Genomic DNA, 22,197 nt, shown 5'->3' on the forward strand with positions numbered 1-22,197 from the left:
GGAGACTTGTTTTCATTGAGTTTTCGAACAAGGGAGTTAACACTTTTAATATTCGTCCAGTTATGCTAACGTTTTTTATTTGTATATTGTTTAAGTATTTTCAATTTTTTTACACTTGAGTTTAGTTATTTCTTTAATGTTTTATTTCGAATTATCTTTGTGACCGAAACGTACACAGAATATGTATAAACTAGAAAAAATTAGTATTTGCAATTTTTAAATGACGATCACGAAATTTCAACTTTTGGAGATCGGGTTTCTTTTGAATTCGAAATATAATACACTAAAACATGTGATAAATAATTCAAGATAAAATAAAAGTCTATATTTATAATACATATAACAATAATAATAATAATGTCTAAATATATATCAAAATTTTACAAAAACGACTGCTATAATTTTGAAATTTACTAAGTACTGCAATTTCTAAAATATACCATGAAAACCGTAAAAGTTCATTGGTTCATCTGTTGAAGAATGTTCTAAAACGTCAATAACAATTTTCTAACATAAATTTGCGTTTTTAAATTATATTAGATAATATGAACTTTTCTGTTCGCTGAACAAATGCCTCTCGTTTTGAATTTTTCATACAGGCTTCATGGAATTGTAAAATGTAAAATGTAAAAGACGATCGTAGCTCGCAATTTATAATAAACTTCGGAATCGGGGGGAAAAAAAGTGATTCAAATTTAATACTACGAAAAAATCAATAAAAACAGTATATAACGTCGGGCAACTGTATGTCGGTGGCTCGGATAGTAAGCCAACCACCAGGTTCACGATCAGATGGAAATATTGATCCTGGATAAGGGCATCTGTGTTCCGTCTGTTGGCAAACACGTTTTATCGCATCATATCCGAACTCTGACTTAAAAGTGATATTTGATATGTAATTTGCTTTTTGTTAGAGAATATCGTCTGTAAACACGACGCGATGGTGGTTTATTACAAGTGATCATCGTGAACTGGATAACTCGTACTTTCAAGTGGTGCATCATAGTTCCTACCTCGCATAGTTCGATCACGCGTACGCACAACTGACAGTGACGTGTAAACAATATTTTCCTTAAATTCGTGCGTTCACCTAAATGGAGCATGGCTTTGTAATTCTTTCTCAAGGATGTTAAACGCAATGGAATCCCATTTGTTCCGGATCTCCATCAAAATTTGACGAAAGCTCAACAATATGTTACCCTCGTAACGAAAAGGGTGACTTCGTGCAGGTAGAGACCAGGAAGTTGCCAATTGATGTGCATGATTTCTCTGTACGTATAAGCTGTGGTAGTTATTATTAGCTCCGTATTATATGCATCGAGGCTAATTGGCGCGATAACGTTCGCGTTCCCAAACAGACGAACGCGATAGCGGGAAACATATCGTAGAAGAAAAAAATCAGTTCGCCGTAGACACATTTTCATGCAGATCTATTTGCGCGCTTCTGCGCGACGAAGTTCGACCTCCGAGACTATCTGTCTCGTGCGGAAGCATCGAAGTATTTTCGGTAAAAAAAAGCAAAACTAACGGAGAGCCTGGGGCACGAAATTAAAATCAAATCCGCTCGGATCTGTTAATAAGAAGTTCGGTCGTACACGATGCCTTCTATTTGTTGTTACGATCGTCATACGGATTCTTCTCTTGCGGTCCCGTGACGATTGAAGGCTGCGTGACAATTGGTTGGCCTCTTCTAGCGAAAATCCGCAACGATGCTTTTGAAAAATTAACTAGATGACCTGGATACATCGATACGCTTCGAACCGAAGATGCCTCTGCCAAATATCCTGAGGAAGGCAAGCAGCTATATTTTAGGGGACTGCAGCCAGGACAATCGTCGCGCCGTGTACCAGGACGGGGAGGCGTTGTTTTGCAAAAATAATGTCTGCGTTCATCCGCCGACGTTGATGAGACAGAACTCCGACGTGGTGCATCATCCTGGATACATGGCGATCACCTGCAGGTTCAATAAGAATTCGAACGTGCCGACGCTGCATCTTAGCTGGATACCGAACAGCACGCTTCGCAAGCATCCTGCAACGCTGGAGAATGTGAACGCGAAGAAGCCCGATTGTGCCGCGCATCGAGACGCCGAGACCACCGTTAGTCACCCCTCGCAGATATCCGAGGAGAGCTGCAATTTGAAGTGCGACTATGAGAACACCAGCGGCAAGGTTGACGTTTGTTTGGAGGTGAAGGAACCGGTTAGCTGCGGAGACTGCGAACGCGTTTGTTCCGGCGGGTTCCCGCGGGGTGTTGGATCCGGTCTCGACGAGCCCAAAGAAAAGAACGAGGACGACGAACGGAATTATTTATGCGACGACAAAGCTATAGCCTCGTTGGAAACCAAGGAAACGTCGAACGATTCCGACGATCTCATCGAGAAGAATCATCATCGGTCCGACGCTTCGCCGACTGTGATACACGAAGAAAGCAACTGCGGCGACGATTTGAACCGATCAAGTTCCGAGTTTGTTAGCGAGAAACATGACGAAAGTCAGAATTATAACGATGAAAAAGATATCAAAATACAAGAATGCGATGGGAGAAGCATGGACGAGGAACTTAGATATCCCTATTATGATGATGGTAGCCTCAAGAGTCGTAGCATGTCGCTGTCTTCTACGTGCAGCTTATCCGTTGGTATGTTTTTAGATGGTATTTTAATATGTATATTATTAATAAGGTGCAAATATTTATGAAAGATGTAAAAAAACACGTGCATTCATAAAATATTCATACATGTATGAAACATATGGAAATACGTAAAGAATATATAATATTCATTTTGTTATATTTGAAGGATGTAATAATTCCTGCAGTTCTCTAAAAAACTCCTCCTGGCTTTATTATGGATTGTATTAAATACATATGAAATAATACACATTTTCCATGCGCATGTTTTGCACGTTTACGTCTATTGCTGGTTATACCCATCGCTGGTCTCTTTGATTGATTATAGTTTTGCCTTCATATTTATAAATAAGTAAACCTAAATAAAGCGCATTTAATTTAATTTCTTGAAGCTGTTCGCAAAGGAAATTAAATTTTGCACACTGTCCGTCATCTTTTTCGAATTTCTTTGTGAAATTATGTACTCGCATAAGTTGTCGCAGACACTGACAAATAATTTTTCTCAGGTGAGGAGATTCCAACATGGATGAGGTCGCCAGAACTGTTGGCTTTGCAGCATAATCTTACGTTTCCTGAAAGCGCTACAGCTTCTCCTATTACATTACGTAGGGCGCACAGATGTAGACGGTTCTCTGTTGATCTCAGCGAAATGAGGTCCTTGAGGTTGTTCTTTGCAGATCCAGCATGTACCTCTGGTCAATTAGTAGTTGCAAGTAGAGAGAGTCAATATAAGATTCTGCATTTCCACCATGGTGGCTTAGATAGATTAGCAGCAATTTTACACCAGTGGCATCAATTACTTTATCCGAGACTAAACGAGGATACCGAAGAAGGCCTCCCATATAGGTATTTACAATATGCATTAATAGTATACCTAGGCTTCCCGTATAGGTACTTACATATGCATTAATAGAGTACTCGATAGGTTATCGATATGTAAAACAAGGGGTGTTTATCGTTCTTTTTATATTTCAGGCATTTTATGGTATGTCGACCCGAGGTAAGTCGTGATGAATTACACCCGGAAGAGGGACAGGTACCAATGATTACCTCATTAGCGTGGAAAGATTTATTAAACGAGAAGGGTCAAGTGGAAGATGATCTAGCACTTCGTAAAGGAATATTTTTTGGAGGGTTGGAACCAGCGTTAAGAAAAATTGTATGGCCATTTCTTCTTCACTGTTATTCATATCAAAGCACTTACGAAGAAAGGGAACAAATAGATGCCATTTTGAAACAAAAATATGAAGAAATTCAAAAGCATAGAACGAACATGAGTCCGAAGCAAGCAGAACATTTCTTGCGAAACGTGGTGTGTATCGTGGAGAAGGATGTTGTTCGAACCGATAGAGGAAATCCATATTATGCGGGAGAAGATAATCCAAATATTGAAGTAATGAAGTACGTTTAACGTGTTGAACGTGATAATAAATTGTAATTTTCAATCTCGTCTGTATCATTGATATATGTTTTGTCCACAGGAACATTTTATTAAATTATGCAGTTTACAATTCTCGATTAGGTTATACACAAGGGATGTCTGATCTGTTGGCACCATTATTGGCTGAACTGAATTCTGAAATAGAAGCTTTTTGGTGTTTTGCTGGTTTAATGGAAAGATCTGTAACTGTGTGCACGCCTACTGACGTTGACATAGACAGAAACTTGTGTTATTTAAGGGAATTAGTTAGAATAATGGTACCAGATTTTTATGCTCACCTTCAAAAACATACAGATGCCTTAGAACTTCTGTTTTGTCACCGATGGATACTCCTGTAAGTAATTAATTCTATGATTGTTACAACAACAATCACAAGTAACTTTATATTAGATAAGTATTGCCTTTTACAGATGTCTGAAACGAGAGTTTCTTACTGAAGTAGCACTAGTAATGTGGGAAGCCTGTTGGGTGAATTATTTAACGGATCACTTTCATCTGTTCCTTTGCCTCGCTGTAATATGTGTTTACGCAGATGACGTAATAGCACAAGATCTTAGAACGGATGAAATGTTGTTGTATTTTAGTTCTTTAGCCATGTACATGGATGGAAATCTCATATTGAGAAAGGCTAGAGGCCTACTGCATCATTTTCGTCAGCTTGTTCGTCTACCTTGTACATTAGTAGGACTTTGTCGCCCGTACGGTCCAGGAATGTGGGATTGTACCCACGATCCTGTCATAGAATGTGTAGGTCATGAAATTGCATCATGCCCGCACTTGTTATTGCAATCAGTTTACGGCCGTACGTTCAAATGCTGTTCTTATGTGAAATAAATATGTTATAAAAATTTCGGTTGACTAACGTGATGTGAATAAGAACGCAAGTTAATGAAAGTAATATTTGACTCTCTTGTACTATTTGTAAGAAATTCTTAATCGATTTAACACAACCAGAAAATTATTATTATACATTTGTATTGTCATGTTCTTATTTGCATATCTCTTCTAAGTTCACAAATGCTGATTTAAATAAGGATTAAAGAGATATCTAATATACAACGTTTTACAACATCTATAACAGCTCCTACAAAAAAAAAAAAGGTATTCTGTACTAAACAATTAGATAGAACTCGGATGATCATGACGAGTTCTGATCAAAAACCTGTAGTACAATTAAAGACTGATGACCAAAAGAGAATGGAGTAGTACAAGCAGCCTAGCTTTAATATCTCCAAACAAAATAGAAAGCTTTTCATCCTATGAACATATTTATTAAATACAGTTAATGATGTACCATTTAGCAGCTTGGTACAGATTTTAATGAGCCTTGATCTGAAAAGAAAAAAAAAACAAAATTTAATCTTACATCAGCAAACTAAATCAAATATCACTCGACATAAGTACTGTAAAGATATTTATTACATGTCCAATTAAATTTCTTGGTCAATTAACGACATAAGTGTTCACCTTGTAATATTCATTTTTATAGTATATTTAATGTTTTGCTTTTAACGAAACAATTTTCAAACGACTATAAATTGTACACGTTCAGTATACACACCGTATCATTTTTATCCGATTTCATAATTATCTTTAAATGTGTCTAATTTTTTACAAATAATAGTTTACGATCAAACTATAAAGTTAATTTACATAAGTTTATGTACGTACTTTACTAAATATTTTCTATTTTCTCCAGCTCAAGAGAATGTATTTATTTCGTCTAAACGAATTAATAATTATAGAGTAAAAGAAAGTATTTCTTTTTCAGCATATCAAATTATTTCGTTATCATTTAAATGTACACATTGAAATATTTTGTTGTAACAAATATATTATAGAAAAATGGTTATTTGTATGACATCTTGCAGCTACATGAACAGTTCATACGAATGAACTTTATATATTTAATAATTTTCAGTGGCGTTGAAAGATTTCGTACAAATAATGTAAGTACTCTTACTGTGCCACTTTACGTTGTTAGAGTATTACAGAGAAATCTATTTATGTTGAAAATTGACTGCACGTCTAACTAAGATATAAATGAACAGATATATGTATATACATATAAAAATAAATTAAAGTAAGCTTACACAATTATTTGATCGTATCTTTATTTATTTATTCTTAGAAAAAATATGTATACATATTTTATTTGCTGTATACTATAAATTGTACAGGTACACTGTATGAGAGGCGTATTGTGAATACTTCATTGGCAGTGTATACATACCATGTATTAAAATATGTTTTGCGATATTCAAATTATATTTATTCGACTAATAACATTCATTTAATTTGTTTTATTTTTCTGTGCATAATGTTAATTCAACATGAATACTAGAAAATCACATACTTGAATTTTTCTTTTGGTTTCAATGAAAAGCACAAAATAGGCCATCCTCATTTTTTTTATAATGAGTGCGCATATCATTTACAAGCCTATTCTTTGTATCTTTATACAATAATAATAAAACATAAATTGTTGGCCACGAAATATCACTTATTTGAAAGACATTTTCCGTACAGTTGAAACTGTATTTGTAAAAACAAAAAATATATTATACAAACGTGAACTTAATTCAAGCTTTTATACATTTGGCTCATACAAAATGATTAATCCCAACTTGTACCAGTGTATTGTCAGTTTACCATGACACATTGTGCCACATTATCGTTATTGTTACAACTTTTATTATTATATTTCCTTAGAAGAAAAAAAGGATAACTTTTTGACAGCGGTGCCAAAAATAAATGGAAATATAATTTACTTGTTGATACTACTGCAAATTATATTCATTCGTCTATATTAATATATTTTCATATAGCTTTTTACGATTTGTAAAACTTTTCTTTTTACATCACTGAACGGAAAGGAAAGTGGGCCAGCTTTTATAACCTCGGTTATGATCTGTACAAGCGTTTCATATGTACACATAATTAGTGTTGGATCTTCGAGCTACTTGAGCTAGTTCGAACCTTCAAAAAGCTTGAGAAGCTTAAGCCATTTTGAATCGTTTCGGGCCATCAAGAAAGCTCGAGCTGTAGAAAAAATTGGTCTCCTTGGTTTTAATCTCATCCTTTATCAAGCCACCCAAGCTTTTTGCAGTTCGTATAGCTCAACGACTCATACTTTTTCATGACTCAAGCTGTTAAAAGAGCTCGGACAGTAAAAGCGTAAGGACCCAACACTAAAATTCCTAGAGCTACTTTAGGTAACCAAGGTAATATTCATTCTTGTAAGTCGAGACCAATTGACATTCATGATGTAACAAGTGTATAGCGGCAGGGGGTTTCAGAATGATCTAGGTTCCCAATATTTAACAGATGAGTCTAACAAAAACTTGGCGTGTGATAAGTAATTGTTTCTAGTAGACATTCATAGCTTGGCTATTGCATTATGACAACACATTTTGGTAAAAAGATAAGTTATTGTTCTAACAGTTTTGTGTGCCAATTTCCTACAAGAGACTGTGATGACCAGTCCATGGAAATAATTAGAAAAATTTGTCTATCGATCTGACAACATTTGCTGTCAAGACTTCCCCATGAAGTTTGCGAACAGTATAAATCAGTATGATAGTAGGTTTTAGCATCCAATACATCAGAAAGTCGGCTTATAAAAATATGACAGGAATTTTGACTATTGTATCGGACTCTGGGAGGTTTAAATCTTCAATGCGAGTTACCGCATAATAGTTGAAAGTGTTTCTGTCATGGTTCATGATTAGAAATTGAATAGCATTCTCTTTCATTCGCGATAGGTTATTAAAGTTATAACTTTAACACAATTTCACCTATTTTTTCATAACACAATAACATAATTTTAACTAAGTGTATTACTGTAAATAATTCAGTCTCAAATTCATTGGCATGTTAGACACATACTTTCGTAATAATTCTGCACCATTAAGTAATCCTTTCTCTCTTTCATGTTTTTAATTTTATACTATATAAATTTTCATTATAAATTCATACCTACATTATGGAAGTGTAGTTGCACAAAATTGACAGAAACTAAAATCATGCAAGCAATAGCCCAAATGATGACAAAAATCAGCCAAAAATTACTAGAGAACGGACTTGCAAATTTATTTACAACGCCAAGGCCTATAACTTTGCTTGTTTTCTGCCTGGCATAATACACCAAAAAGGTTGGAATCAAATACTGGATTACAGCTCCAGCGTATGATCCAGTGATTCCAACTAATATCGATAAATCTTTGGTACTCATTGCAATTAAGTACGATGGCATTACTGCTAATATTGGTAAGAGGAATTTACGAAGACACAAATGAGACGAATCATCGTTGAGGTACAATGATTGTAAATTATTTCTAAGAGTAATAGCTATAATAGGATAACTAGTACTCAATGTAAATACTGGAAACAATGACAAAAAATATTCTATAAGAATAATAAAAACATTATTACTTGTGGAACAGTCTCCGGATCCACGAGGGCTAAAATCTAACGTGTAAAGGTCATTTAAATGCTCGAAAGCAAATGCCCCAGTTAACGCTAGTAAAAGATAAAAACACGCTATTATGAAGTAATCCAATGCCAAAAATCGAGTTAGAGTGACCTTGTTTGCAATTGGTGCCACTAAAGCTGGTAAAGAATGATGACACATGAAAGAATAAATGCAGGCACCGAATAAACTAGGTATACCTGAAATGTTATATTACTTTGAGTTATTTTACTTACTTATATGCTAGAAAATATTTGATGCGATATAAACACATCACTGTTAATTGTATAAACAAGTTTTGTGCTTACCAATGATGTTTGCTGCTGAAGGGTTCCCTTGTGCACCATGAATAATTAAATTTTTTAAAGCATATACAATCATGATAGTAAATGCTAGCCACCGCATTGCTGATGTTAATAATTGCAGATATTTAGTCTTTTGTACATTGAAGAACACAAAAGGTCCCAATAAAAGAACAAATGTACTCTAAAAATAATATTTTTGTTCCAGCATAAAGACGAATTAATTACTTAAATATAGACTACTTTTTCCATAATGGAACATACAAGAAATATCCTATACGCATCTAATCGGTTCAGAGCAAATGCTTCCCAACAAACTTCAGTATCTGGTATTGTATCATTGCACGTCAAATTTGATGGTTGATAAGTGCAGGCAACATTAGCTAGAGTTTTGGCAACAGCTGCTCCATAAATACTTAAATCACCATAAAGATAAATAGCAAAACACAGATAAAATAGAGACGTTCCAAACTTGTTGAAAAAGATCGATGCCATTTGTCCCATTTCTATTTTATCACGAATTATATAATATCTGTAACTCATGTCTGCTTGATCGGGACTAGTTGAAAACGGTGCAACTAGTGGAGTATCTTCAGAGTCTGAATTCGAGTGACCAGATTCTCCTAAGGTTTGGAGAACCTATAGTTGAAATATAGAGAACAGTATAATTTATTCCAATGCGGAATCAATATTAAATAGGTATTTTAAGAAGGCAAGAATATTTCACGTTATGTTAAAAGCAAAAAGATACAGTAAAAGTAAGTGAAGAAATTTAAAAACCTCAGATCCTGATTCGTTGAAAGATGAATCTTGGGATAAACATGTACGTTTCCGATGTTGAATGTGTCGCCATGTTAATATAGCATTGGCGGATGCCATCACCTCGATGACAAATGTTACTGTAATAAAGCTACAAATATGAGATAACACATAAGTATGTTTGTAATTAATATGTCTATAATTGTAAGGATAACTTTGATTAGCTTTTTTGTAATTCTCAGTTTGTTGAAATTATTTGAAAATATTATTAAATGTCTGACAAAATGAATATTTCATTCTTTATGGATAATTTTTATGAATAAGTAACTTCACATATATGTCGTTGTTATAATTGTTACGTTCCTTTGTATACCTCATTTTGAAATGATAATATAAACTAAATAAATTATACAGATTAACAGAGTTACAGGAGAAAAACAATATATATATATATTACATATAACATAAAATTTAGTAATAGCTTACCTTATGAAGGCTAAAATCAAAATAATACTTAATCCTAGAGCCCATCCTGCTCTGCTAAAAACAGCAGGTAATGTTAACGCTCCGGTACCAACGATTAGATTGAAAATATATATGAGACCAACCTGAAATAATGCAAGATTATATGAAACCTCGTATATTACGAATAAAGCAAAATTACAAATACTAAAAAATATTATACTATTACTATTATACTAAAATATTATACTAATAAAAATATTATACTAATACTAAATAAAATTACAAATACTAAAATAATTAAAATACAAATACACAATTCAATGAACAGATAAGAAAAGTTTTGTTTACGGTAGCAGGTTATGTTGTATAATTTATTGAAAGCACAATAACCTAAGACGAAATTACTAGCTTACCCATGTTGGATATTGGTCGTTCGAATGTTGTTCAGGCATGTCGATTCACGTTACAAATTCAAATGAATCAGTCTGCTCGAGATTCCATCCACTCCTGTTACATATGTCATTAACCCAGTTATGATGGTGTTCTTTTCCAGGAATGTTTGGAAAATAACTACTGATAACTACGCTGAGATCACACAATATCAGATTGTTTCTCTTCTCTTCGATTTGAAAATTGTCCTATTGATAATCTGAACAGTTAACATACAACATTGTCATAAACTTTGTGTTGACATATCTCTCTTCTAGAAAAATACAAAATTATGTATTTATTATAAAGAACGTGCATCGATTAAAATTTGAATTTAAATGCATACATATGTTCGATTCTATTGTCAATGACGTCTATTTGTTATGGCATGAGTCGTCCAGAGTCTAGATCTAGGTAGATCCGTGCTGCCATCTACTTATATTTAAAACACATTTTGTAAATGCAAATTATTTAAATTCGGAATGAACGATAATGAAAGAATGAAAATTTCTCTCTGCTATAAATGAGAATTATAAGTTATTGTAGAGAAGCACATTTAAAGTACAATGTAAGATTAAGCGTTAGATTTTAAATATGAAAGTTGGGAACACGTTTCGTCCCATTAAACTTATAAAATATACATTATATTCGATTTAGAAACGATCACCTTTCTTTTTAAATATAATGATATATATTTGCTCTCCTCTCCCTCTCAGAGAAGTATAAATGATTAAATCATATGTTCGATATTAATACGTACATGTAAATGTATAATTAATTATGTCGTATTGTATTTTCGTTATATTTATATTATATTTCAAGTTATTTTTTTAATAATATTTTATTAATTAAATTAGATATTTATGATCTGTCCTCGGATGATGATTATCATACTTTTTTTGGTAAACGTACGGTAGGTGTATTACAGGAAAAAAATACTCGACAGTTTAATATAAAAGTAATAATTAGGAAATATAGTTAGTTAAAGTAATAACGAATAACTTGTAGATTTCTATGCAACATAATTGTACGAAAGTTGAATGCTTCTAATCTTTAAACTTGAATGCAAATTTCTAGAATTCTTAACGTAACAGTATTTTCGTAAGAGGAGTAATGGATACCATTTCATTGAAAATAATTTTTATTCGACTGAAAATATAAACCTAGGTCTTAGAGTAATTATAAATTTTTACCACAAATCTTACGTTACATTAATGAAAAACGCCAAACAGTATAAAAGCTACGGGTCGTGTATAAAAACTACTACGTGAATTCATGCTAAATGAAACGAAAAGTGATGATCGTTTTTTTTTTAGCGCGCTTTAGCTACGACATACACTGGAATGGAAATAAAGGACACGCTATCCAGAATAATAAGGGTATTGGAAAACTGCAATTTTTTTTAAAAAAAAACACAAGAGTCAAAGCAATAATGTTTTTAAGAGTTTTATTTTATAATCCCATAAGTCTAAAGTAGTCTTTAAGATGTGTGTACGTGAATGGTCTTGCACAATACAATGGGAATAAATTATAATACTTTGGCTACGCTTGCGGGGTCAAAACCGTGTCTTTTTTTTTAATCATTTGTTTGAGCGAACTTCTGGGATACTTTTTTGAGTCAGCGGTCTCCCCCATTATTTAAAAAAAAAAAAAACACAGAAAGAAAAGAAAGAGCCATCTTTCTCCCTCAACGATTGGTAACGGTAAAAAATAGAAGTTATTTAATAAGACCTATCTCCGCCGGGAATGATGAATTATTGAAATACTTGACAACGAGTTGTCTTAAATATGCCACGGAGCAGAAGTAGCGGAATGCATACAATAGGGTACAATATTAATAGAAACTTTCGTACAGTCTGAATCCTCGATCAACGGATTCCGTCCTGTATCGAAAACGATGCTGCGAGAAATAATTTACGCAATGTTTTCTTTTTTTTTTTAGCTCAAACTCGCGCGATTATAAATTGGCAAATACAGCGTTATACGCGAGAAAAACCAAAACACATAATTACTTTTATCGATCATAGAGAGTGTGGAAACATCGCGATGACATAAAAAACATGTTTTTCGTGAGGGTGGTTAGCTAAAAGCTACCGTAGGCATGTTATTTGAATATATAATACAAAGGATTCGATAGGACAGGAAGGTATTTAGGAATTCGGGGGGTACGTTTAAGATACCATAGTGTCTAATTAAATGATGAAAAATGAATGGAGCAAAGATGTTTAGGATTGCCTCTGTGCTAATTATGTCCCACGTACGTCCGAATCGAAAGAAGCTACCTTCGCCCCGGAGGAACCAAAAGGACAATTCTTATTGCGGAAGTTGATGTTATGTCCGCCTGCGAAACAAGACAGAGGCCGCTCACGGGGTTCGGGGAATGATAGTATGCAAGAGGAATTATCAAAGATGCGCTTAGAAGCACTTCCTGTGAACGATGGATGGTCCGGACTCGTCATACTCTTGTTTGGAAATCCACATCTGCTGGAAGGTGGACAGCGATGCAAGAATCGACCCGCCAATCCATACGGAATATTTCCTCTCGGGCGGGGCAATGATCTTGATCTTCATAGTTGATGGAGCTAGGGCAGTGATTTCTTTCTGCATTCTGTCAGCGATACCAGGATACATGGTAGTGCCACCGGATAGGACAGTGTTGGCGTAAAGATCTTTACGGATGTCGACATCGCACTTCATGATGGAGTTGTACGTGGTTTCATGGATACCGCAGGCTTCCATACCCAGGAAGGATGGCTGGAAGAGAGCCTCCGGACAACGGAATCTCTCGTTACCGATGGTAATCACCTGGCCATCGGGAAGTTCGTAACTCTTCTCCAGGCTGGAGGATGACGCAGCGGTGGCCATCTCTTGTTCGAAGTCGAGGGCGACATAGCAGAGCTTCTCCTTGATGTCACGGACAATTTCACGCTCAGCCGTGGTGGTGAACGAGTATCCCCTCTCCGTAAGGATCTTCATGAGGTAGTCAGTCAAATCACGACCGGCTAAGTCCAGACGCAGGATGGCGTGGGGCAAAGCGTATCCTTCGTAGATGGGAACAGTGTGCGAAACACCGTCACCAGAGTCCAATACAATACCGGTGGTACGACCGGAAGCGTACAGCGACAGAACAGCCTGAATGGCGACGTACATCGCCGGTGTGTTGAATGTCTCGAACATAATTTGTGTCATCTTCTCGCGATTAGCCTTGGGATTCAGGGGAGCTTCCGTAAGGAGCACCGGATGTTCTTCGGGGGCTACTCGAAGTTCGTTGTAGAAGGTATGATGCCAGATCTTCTCCATATCATCCCAGTTGGTAACAATACCGTGCTCGATAGGGTATTTCAGAGTCAGAATACCTCTTTTCGATTGGGCCTCGTCACCAACGTAGGAATCCTTCTGCCCCATACCAACCATGACACCCTGGTGGCGTGGTCTACCGACGATGGATGGGAAGACGGCGCGGGGAGCATCGTCTCCCGCGAAACCGGCCTTGCACATACCGGATCCATTGTCAACTACGAGTGCAGCAACTTCTTCGTCACACATGTTTGGTTTGTTAGTTTATCTGCAAGAAAAACAATCATTTCAAATACTATTCCAGTAATAATTTCAAATTTCATTGAATTTTCTAGAATTAAATTTAAGCAGTTTTCCAAAATATAATGTTAACCGTTCAAATTACAACTAAGCATTTTTTTTTTATTCTAGTTACGAGAGTATTCTGTGATCGCATATTCGAAATACATTTAATTTTATTTTATTACGAGAATCCTTCCATTATATACTATTATTTATGACTTAAATCATTTTAAGACTTGCGCTCCAAAATCATATATATCGTAATCATTTCATCATTAGCATTTGGTTAAATGTGAAAATTCAATTTCGACATTACAGAGAATTGGAAAAATAGTTGCGCGAGTAAAGTGGCATATTCGATGAATGATGCCATGTGCCGTAAATCAACATTTTGTACATTTTCAAAATGGCGTCAGGCGACACGTAGCAACATACTGTTACGTTCAGGTGGCAAGGGTTTTCTAATGTAAAATATATAATTTATTTGAAAAATTTTAAACAAATAAAATCTTCGATATAGCTTTCAGGAATAAATACGAATATTTCTTACGAAAGGAAAGAATGCAAGAGTATTAAATCGTTCCGCAAAATCGCCGTTACTGGAACCGCACCCTGCCCCGCCCATCCCCGGCGTTGAACGGTCAATATCCGACATACGCTTCCGAAGGGCAATATTCGATGAAATTTCGAGATTTAGCGTTCAACGCGTACGGAAATAGATTTTTAGATCGACCAGTAACATTGAAACTTCGGACTTCTATTCAAACGGAAAATATTACATTCGTGCAATCTATTCGATCGCTATGTTCTTCGTATTATTGAAACCGATATTTTCCCCATGGAAACAATTTGTTTCCCCTTATACTGAGAAATAGCGCGGCACAGGCGCTGATTCTCTCTACAACGAGAATCGGGGCACAGTTCGAGACTGCAACACAGAACACAGTAAATACGGCACAACAAGTGTAGATATCTCGAGCCTAACACCAGCCACTTCTCTATTTAGAAATCCACGCTCTCGTAACATAGAAGCGATTTTGCCGATTTAAATTCTTCATTTCATTCACTATTTTATCTCGAATCCGTTGCACTGGCCGAGAGAAATTTCGGAACAATGAACGGAATATCACTGAACTTAGGATGACGACGATGATGTTCTATAACTTACGTTTTCTTTCGTTTAGTATAAAAAAAATGTTATGTACAAGTATAAGGGGAGCTTCGGGTCTTCGGACGTGACACTACCGCACAACCGACCGATCTAGCACCGAACACAGAGTGTAGCTGACAGCCGGCCTGCAGTGTATTATATGAACGGAGTCGTTGTTCAGGGCCCCCACCACTCGACGATCGGCCAATAAGGACAGGACACCCTCGGCCAATCCTGGCTTTCTTTACCATATATGGAAGTGCCCTGTTACGGAGGGGTCCCCCCTCCCCTGCCCCGGCGCATTGCCGCTTGACTCCCACGCCCTCTGCCGACCGTTCGAGTTCGAAGTATGTCTCACCACCCTTCGGCGGATTCATCCACCGAATTGACTGGAATCGCACACATCTTTTACCCATGCTCTCTGGTCCCTCCCATTCGTACAGAAAGTTCTGTGTCCCGATCGCATTCAATGTCAACCGATCTTTTTTTCTCTCATTCGAATAATAAATACTCGTTTCCGGTACGCGAGAATGCATTCCTTCTAGGAATCTTCTCGCGAACTAGATCTATATAAGTCGCCTCGGCGTTCGGCACGTATATCTTTGAACGTTATTTTTTTTTTACGTGAATTTCAATTCGATATAGCGATAACAAAAAGAAAAAGTTTATGCTCGGATTCAATTTTATTTATATCGGAGCAACTTATTCGACGCCAATGAATTAATCGTACCGATCTTTCGACTTTTATTAATGTAAAACATTATCTTAATATGTAACGTAACTGTCAAATTTGAAGAATTGATTTCTCGAGTCGATTCGAATAGAATAATAAAAAGAAATACGCAGAGCAGCGATTTTGATTCAGCGTTCGAATGTCCGAATAACCGACACGTTCATAGCATTCCCCGCGGTCTAAGCGAGTATAATCTTAGGTTAGTGCCGAAACACGCTTCGGTGTACGGCTATTAATAAACGACGGCATCACGGCGACCACCTGTCTTGTGAGCGGCTGTACACGTCAGGAACCACTTGACAACGACAACTTGTCGGATCGTTCGGCGTACGTACGCCGTTTCAAAGTAATCCTTGGAGAACGCGAACTTTTTTTTTCGTCGTCGCGCGAACAAAATGCTACTATACGTCGACAAGATGATTCGAAGGCGCAGAGAGCAACGCCCTGCCATCATGGCTGCTCGTATAAACCGGCATTTGTTCTCGATCATTTTTCGCCGTGAAAAATTCTGACAGATCGCCGGGAAAACCGTCGAATCGTTAACGAAGCCGAACGAAATAGATTATATTGTGCAAATACCCACCTTTTGGAACGGAAAGCGACCGCTGAAATAGTCGATTGATGATCGGCGAAGGGACACACCGCAAGGATACTATCGGCACGACCAAGCGAGACTCGACAGCCGCGAGTTGCAAGCACTGTGAGCGAGATCGTGGCCGGTACCGTGTTATGTGGACTTGCCCGAAGGTGTGGTTCGCATAGACGTTGTTCGGGTTCCGAACGGTCCCGGCTATTTCCTGTATTTTCATCGTGTTTTTCGAATCGCTCTATAAAACACGATTCGTCGAACGACCAGCGCTCGGAACATCGGACATTCGACGATCGTTCGTTTATTTTAATCGCAATAATCGGATAATATTGTTTCGCTTGGACACCCCTATCGCCGAATGGATCCGTCCAGCCGGCTTTCCCCACCACTCGGATTCACAGCTCTTGCCATATATGGGCATAAAACGAAAGCGGCTCGCTGATTGGTCCGCCGGCCGGCTGCCGGCTAGATTCTCCAAATGCCGCTTCAAACTGTACGATACGGGGAGCATAATGCCTTCTGGAAGCGTACACTAGCGTAAGGGCTTTCCTGACTAACCGTCGGAGCTGCGTGTAGAGTAGTGTGAGTAGAAATGTATGCGAAGAGATTACAAGCATTCTCTGCGCGTGTTCGCGTGCGAACCAGTACCGGCAGTAGGTATGAATCAGAAAAGTTTTGTTCCACGCTTTAAAGTGATCAGCATTTTCTTTTGCCTAATGAAAGCCGTGCGTAACACTTCTTACAGATGTGCATGTATCTTAAATGCACTCTTAGAAATCTCCCTCTGAATTCTTGTACAAATATATGTCGATCCCCGTGCAAATCGAAGATTTACACGCGTATTTATGGGAAACGTTGTTACCGAAAATTTTATTAGCTTTAAAAATGCTTTAAAAAAAGTAAAACATTTTGTATCCGGTGCTTTATGATTCACGAATTTGTTGGTAAAAGTTTATATTTAATTCTATAATTACCAGTCGACATTTCTTTTAGATTTTGTTATTGCCACAATAAGATGATTAAGATGCTATTACGAACAATTATTAAGAATATAATAAATATAATAATATATATAATATAATATATAATATAATAATATATATAATATAATATATAATATATTATATTATAATATAATATAATAATAAATTAAGAGTATAACAATTTATCGCTTGAACAATTGCTATCTACACTGTGCTCGCAATCTTTAGGATTCCTTGAAATAAATTCTATCAGGTAGTTATACGTGTATCAAGTAGCTACGTGTGTCGTACCATTAAATGCGATGAGTATTGCTGAAATCATTCCAGGAATTTCGTCTGCCTATCTTTCAGGTATACGCCGTTAGGTTGGTGTATTTGAAGAGAGTGGACTCAAAGTAAATGGTAGATTAATGAACTCTAACCTCGTATTTGCTCGCATATTTCTTGAAAAAGACAAACATTCTAAGATATTAATTAAAATATTAAATATTTCGAATTTGTACAAATTAGAGTTTTATAATTATCCTTGTCGAGTACAACTGATATTGTGAACTCGTATTTAACCCTTTGCACTCGAATGGCGACTCTGGGGCGCTACTAAATATTGCTATACTATTTTTCAACATAACTGTAACAGTATCAGAGTCGTTCTATATCTAAAAGACTGTTAAAATAGTAAGTTTTGTACTTGCCAATAAGCTTACCATATGCATAAATCGCAATAAATCCTATAAAACAGAAAGAGAGAATATGTTTAAAAAATATAATAATATAATAATAATATAATAATAATATAACAATATAATATAATTAAAATTAATATTAATATATTAAAATTTGTTGCGAGCAGACTCGAAAAGTCAATGGATCAGGTCTGATTGCCTAACGTTCGTTCAGTTCATCGGGACGAAACGAACGAATTTTTCCAAAAGCGAAGGAACGATTAACGTCGACGACCGAGACCAAGTCGTCGCGCATCTTCCCGCTTAATATGTGTTGTGTGCCGTCTCGGCCGGCTTTTTCATGAAACAATAGCTAAAAATAGACTCAAGGACGCGGATAAGGGTGCACTGGACTAGTCCATGTCACATAAGCCCAACGCGATCGCAACGTTTAGTGTCGTGTCCATTAGGACACGGAAGTTGTCCGAGCTTTTGTGTGTGTGTGTGTGTTTGTGTGTGTGTGTGTATGCATGCAAAGTCTGCTGTAAAATCGATAGGCGGGCTCATGTAGTCTACTACTATGGTAGGTCGGACTTATGACGAGAGACCACGTGGCGACGAGAACGTCGAAGTACAAACCGTCCAATGTGCAGTTAGTTCCTTTTGTATAATAATACTTTGGCTCTTAACCGTTGAACAATTATTACTTAATCATTTTCTCGAAGTTCCTTGAAATTTTATTTCTTTTTTTTTTTAATGTAAATTGTTCGCGTTAACCAAAGGAATTATCGGACGTTTAAAAGAACATGACAGTTTCATAAACACGTGCGTCATGGCCTCTTTGACGAAACAGTGCTACGATGACACAACCACCGGAGTGAATCATAAGAAATAGCGGTCGAGTAGAAGAGCACTATAATTTCTGAAAACTCGTTGAAGCACTTATCAACTTTGACATTTTTTTATGCGTCGAATCTCGCTTGAAATGTTTTCTGTGAGCTGTATATTTAAGAAAACAAAAACTTCGCCAGTACGGCATGCAATCATACGCCAATGATTGAACGCATCGCATGCGTGATTCGCTTCGTCCATGTCTAACCTAACCTCAAACGTTCGAGTCGGTGGTCAGCTGTCACAAGCGTGTGATACTTTCGTGTGGTGCATGCACTTTAATTATCGCAGAACTGTTCGTTATTTCCGACTTCTTCTAATAAAGTACATAGATTCGCATACCAGCTTGTAAAAATTAATTAATTAATCGAATAATTAAGATAATGAAACGTTGTTCCGTCAGCAGAATAAAATGTGTGTTCCACATAAATATAAACCATTCGTTTTTTTTCTTTTTTTACTGTAATCGATTAAATAGATGCAAAATTTTCTGTATATTTAAAGAATCTCAACAAATAGAAGTTTTAAAAATAGTTTTCTATTATCTGTCGTAACGATCGATATTTCGGTACGCCTGCGGATAGAAATAAAGTTAACGCAGAAATTTATAATTATAAAATTGTCGAACATTTCATGATTGTCGATCGATTTGTTTGTTGATATTGGAGATACTGAGAACTGAAAGTAGGAAAATATAAGACTCTGTAAATCTAGAATATTTTATTTCAGTAACGATGGTAATAATTTGCTGGTTTTGCATGAAATTTTATGATTTCAGCTTCCATGTAATGTAAGAAAGCATAATTCTTCAAAATTTTCGTTTAATTTTACGCTGACAAGTCAATCAATGGTCATAGAATAAAGAGAATTATTTATACTTTTCAATATGTAAAATTCAGTAGACACTTCATATAATGTTACAAGACGCAATAACACACACATCAACCTCTATTAACCGAATCATTATCGCACGGGGCGTCTGTTTATCTTCGATGAAGATCTCAACTTTTGTCGAGCTACCATACCATACTTTTTGCCATAATATTTCCTCGATAATTCTTTTGTGCTTGAAAATTTCTTAGTAGAAAAAGAAATTAATAAAATGCATATATTTATCTGCTCGAAATCTTTGTCATGATTTGTCGTTTCGATATTAAGAGGTTAACTGGCTTAAATATAACTTAAAAATATGTCGCATAACTTCCTAAATAGATCCAAAACGTCTGAAACCTCGAAAATGAACAAAACCATCCGATTTCCAAGGGTTAATTGCCGCGACAGGACTACAATGGGAAAGAATTATGTCCAAGTAAGGTGTAAGGCGCGTTGTGGCCGGCCTGAAAACCCAATGGTCCGAGAAGCCTCGACCTTGCTTACCAAATAAGGTCTCGTTCAAGGTCTTCAAGGCCTTGCGTAAGGCTCCGGGGCGCCGGCGGTGCCCCATCGGCATAGCGATTAACCGATTATGTCGATGCTTTTAGTCATTGGCCGTTTTTAGTGAAAGTGGTGTGCAGGTTTTTCCAACGGAAATCACTTCTCGTTCTGGGTTATCTGCCCCCCCCCCCTCCCCCACGGCCCTTTGATCCGTCCTCTACGAAGCGGAATGGGCGTGTCCTGTCCCTACGCGGGACACGTGCTGTGCCGTGGCTGTAGCTGTAGCTGTAGGTAACGTCTGGCTCCGGTCGCGCAATGCCACCGAAATCAATACGGAATGCGACGGTAAGTTCAACGCACCCACCCAGAAGAGTGCTTAAGGCTCTTTCTCATCGGACTAGCCGCGTGCAATTCGGTCCAGACAGTGAAACTATCGGAAATCGCCATAACGGGGTCAAAGACCCCTCGATCGACACACCTTTCGCGAATTTTCAGATCCTGAGGAGGAAACAGCGCCGGAGACCTTGCAGAGGGGCAGAGGCTGGTTCATGCCGTGCTCGAGCCATTGTCAGGAAATATTTCATCGAAATTACGAATAAGTATTGTAGACTGAGGATGCAGTTTTCATTACCTTAAAATTACGTTAAAATTACCTTCGTCGATTGTAAGAAATAAAAGCCGAAAAGAAAGTTCTTTCTTATTTCAAACAATTTTAGTAAATACGTTGCGTAAATCATCGGCATATGAATGAATCATCAATATATAATACATTGATGCTTTTAATTTATTATCATGCAATTTCTTATCTATTTAAAATCTTTCGTTCAGTTATCAGGCATTAACATTTCAACGACCGTGCAGAAATAAGCAAGTGAAAAGATCCTTAAAAAAAATGTATAATCGTATGTATACATATATGTAACAAATACATGTACATATACAAAAATAATATACATGTATATATAATAATGTAATAATATATATATAATAATGTACATATACATATATTTTTGTGTACGTATTTGTGTATGTAGATACGCGTGTTCTCTCGGAAAAAGAAAACGGAATACCACATGCTTAACTCCGTGAAATTCCAAATATGGTGTTGCCGGTGCAGAGAATTTGATACACGGACGATTCGACACAATTATTTTTCTCGTTTAATTCGATTTCAGATTACGATAATTATAAATTTTATAACCGAATACATCGTAAAATATAATCGAAACGCGTTAACATTCGTAGTTTAAACAAGGTTATTTACGGCAATGATAATTAAGAAGCACGACACGGTAATAGGTTAGTTTCTCCATGGTTAATTTCTGGCCGCGGGTAACAGTCCTCGTCGGCGATTGCGAAGTATGCAAGGAATCCGGCGAGAGACGCGCGATAATACGCGATCACTATATTTAGTGTTGACTTACAGCTCGTCAGATTCAGATACAGTGACGTCGCGCGTCGTTCCGAGCAGCTGACGATAAAGAAAATGATAATGGCTGGGACCCAGACGGGCAGACCTGTTATTCGCATAAGACCCGACTTCTTCGACTCGCCGAGATTCTGTTGATGATTCAAGCAACTACTGGCTTGCTCTTGAAATGAATACATTCGTTATGCGAAATCCACGGTTACCGCACGGTTAGTCGTTCGTCGCTTGTTCGCATATATTATGCTTCTGTATTATTATTTTAATGAAATAAGAATTTCATTGGATCTATTGGGTTGGCAACTAAGTAAC

General features: G+C 36.7%; 3 protein-coding genes across 5 annotated transcripts; 1 reads left to right on the plus strand and 2 right to left on the minus strand.

Annotated features, from left to right (window-relative positions):
* Positions 1 to 48: 48 nt before the first annotated feature.
* On the plus strand, positions 49 to 6,172 carry TBC1D16 (TBC1 domain family member 16). Of its 2 annotated transcripts, XM_033477701.2 has the most exons (6): positions 49 to 1,271; positions 1,359 to 2,640; positions 3,138 to 3,477; positions 3,607 to 4,032; positions 4,113 to 4,406; positions 4,483 to 6,172. In XM_033477701.2, the coding sequence occupies exons 2-6, from the start codon at positions 1,767 to 1,769 to the stop codon at positions 4,904 to 4,906; spliced, it is 2,358 nt and encodes a 785-aa protein (XP_033333592.2). In that variant the 5' UTR covers positions 49 to 1,271; positions 1,359 to 1,766; the 3' UTR covers positions 4,907 to 6,172. The 2 variants fall into 2 exon arrangements, with proteins under 2 accessions (XP_033333592.2, XP_033333591.2); XM_033477700.2 differs by having other exon boundaries at positions 49 to 2,640.
* On the minus strand, positions 6,170 to 11,779 carry LOC143258732 (transmembrane protein 104 homolog). Its single transcript, XM_033477703.2, has 7 exons — positions 10,845 to 11,779; positions 10,483 to 10,772; positions 10,091 to 10,212; positions 9,626 to 9,755; positions 9,110 to 9,484; positions 8,852 to 9,029; positions 6,170 to 8,743 (listed from the first exon to the last, which is right to left on the minus strand). The coding sequence occupies exons 2-7, from the start codon at positions 10,519 to 10,521 to the stop codon at positions 8,037 to 8,039; spliced, it is 1,551 nt and encodes a 516-aa protein (XP_033333594.1). The 5' UTR covers positions 10,522 to 10,772; positions 10,845 to 11,779; the 3' UTR covers positions 6,170 to 8,036.
* A 149-nt stretch (positions 11,780 to 11,928) lies between these two features.
* On the minus strand, positions 11,929 to 16,701 carry LOC117224629 (actin related protein 1). Of its 2 annotated transcripts, none has more exons than XM_033477714.2 (2): positions 16,544 to 16,701; positions 11,929 to 14,063 (listed from the first exon to the last, which is right to left on the minus strand). In XM_033477714.2, exon 2 carries the CDS (start codon positions 14,042 to 14,044, stop codon positions 12,914 to 12,916), a length of 1,131 nt encoding a protein of 376 aa, XP_033333605.1. In that variant the 5' UTR covers positions 14,045 to 14,063; positions 16,544 to 16,701; the 3' UTR covers positions 11,929 to 12,913. The 2 variants fall into 2 exon arrangements, with proteins under 2 accessions (XP_033333605.1, XP_033333606.1); XM_033477715.2 differs by lacking the exon at positions 16,544 to 16,701 and adding an exon at positions 15,246 to 15,403.
* Between the last annotated feature and the right edge of the window lie 5,496 nt (positions 16,702 to 22,197).

Source organism: Megalopta genalis, chromosome 9 (assembly GCF_051020955.1).
Source record: "Megalopta genalis isolate 19385.01 chromosome 9, iyMegGena1_principal, whole genome shotgun sequence".
In the NCBI taxonomy this organism is placed as follows: domain Eukaryota; kingdom Metazoa; phylum Arthropoda; class Insecta; order Hymenoptera; family Halictidae; genus Megalopta; species Megalopta genalis.

Bases quoted from the DNA above. Each gene is read 5' to 3' on its own strand.
- LOC143258732 (XM_033477703.2), bottom strand. From the start codon at position 10,521: ATGCCTGAACAACATTCGAACGACCAATATCCAACATGG. The intron at 10,213-10,482 runs GTAAGCTAGTAA...GCATTATTTCAG, and splicing joins ACGACCAATATCCAACATGG to GTTGGTCTCATATATATTTT. The intron at 9,756-10,090 runs GTAAGCTATTAC...TCATATTTGTAG, and splicing joins TTGATTTTAGCCTTCATAAG to CTTTATTACAGTAACATTTG.
- TBC1D16 (XM_033477700.2), top strand. From the start codon at position 1,767: ATGCCTCTGCCAAATATCCTGAGGAAGGCAAGCAGCTATATTTTAGGG. The intron at 2,641-3,137 runs GTATGTTTTTAG...AATTTTTCTCAG, and splicing joins TACGTGCAGCTTATCCGTTG to GTGAGGAGATTCCAACATGG. The intron at 4,033-4,112 runs GTACGTTTAACG...TTTTGTCCACAG, and splicing joins CCAAATATTGAAGTAATGAA to GAACATTTTATTAAATTATG.
- LOC117224629 (XM_033477714.2), bottom strand. From the start codon at position 14,044: ATGTGTGACGAAGAAGTTGCTGCACTCGTAGTTGACAATGGATCCGGT.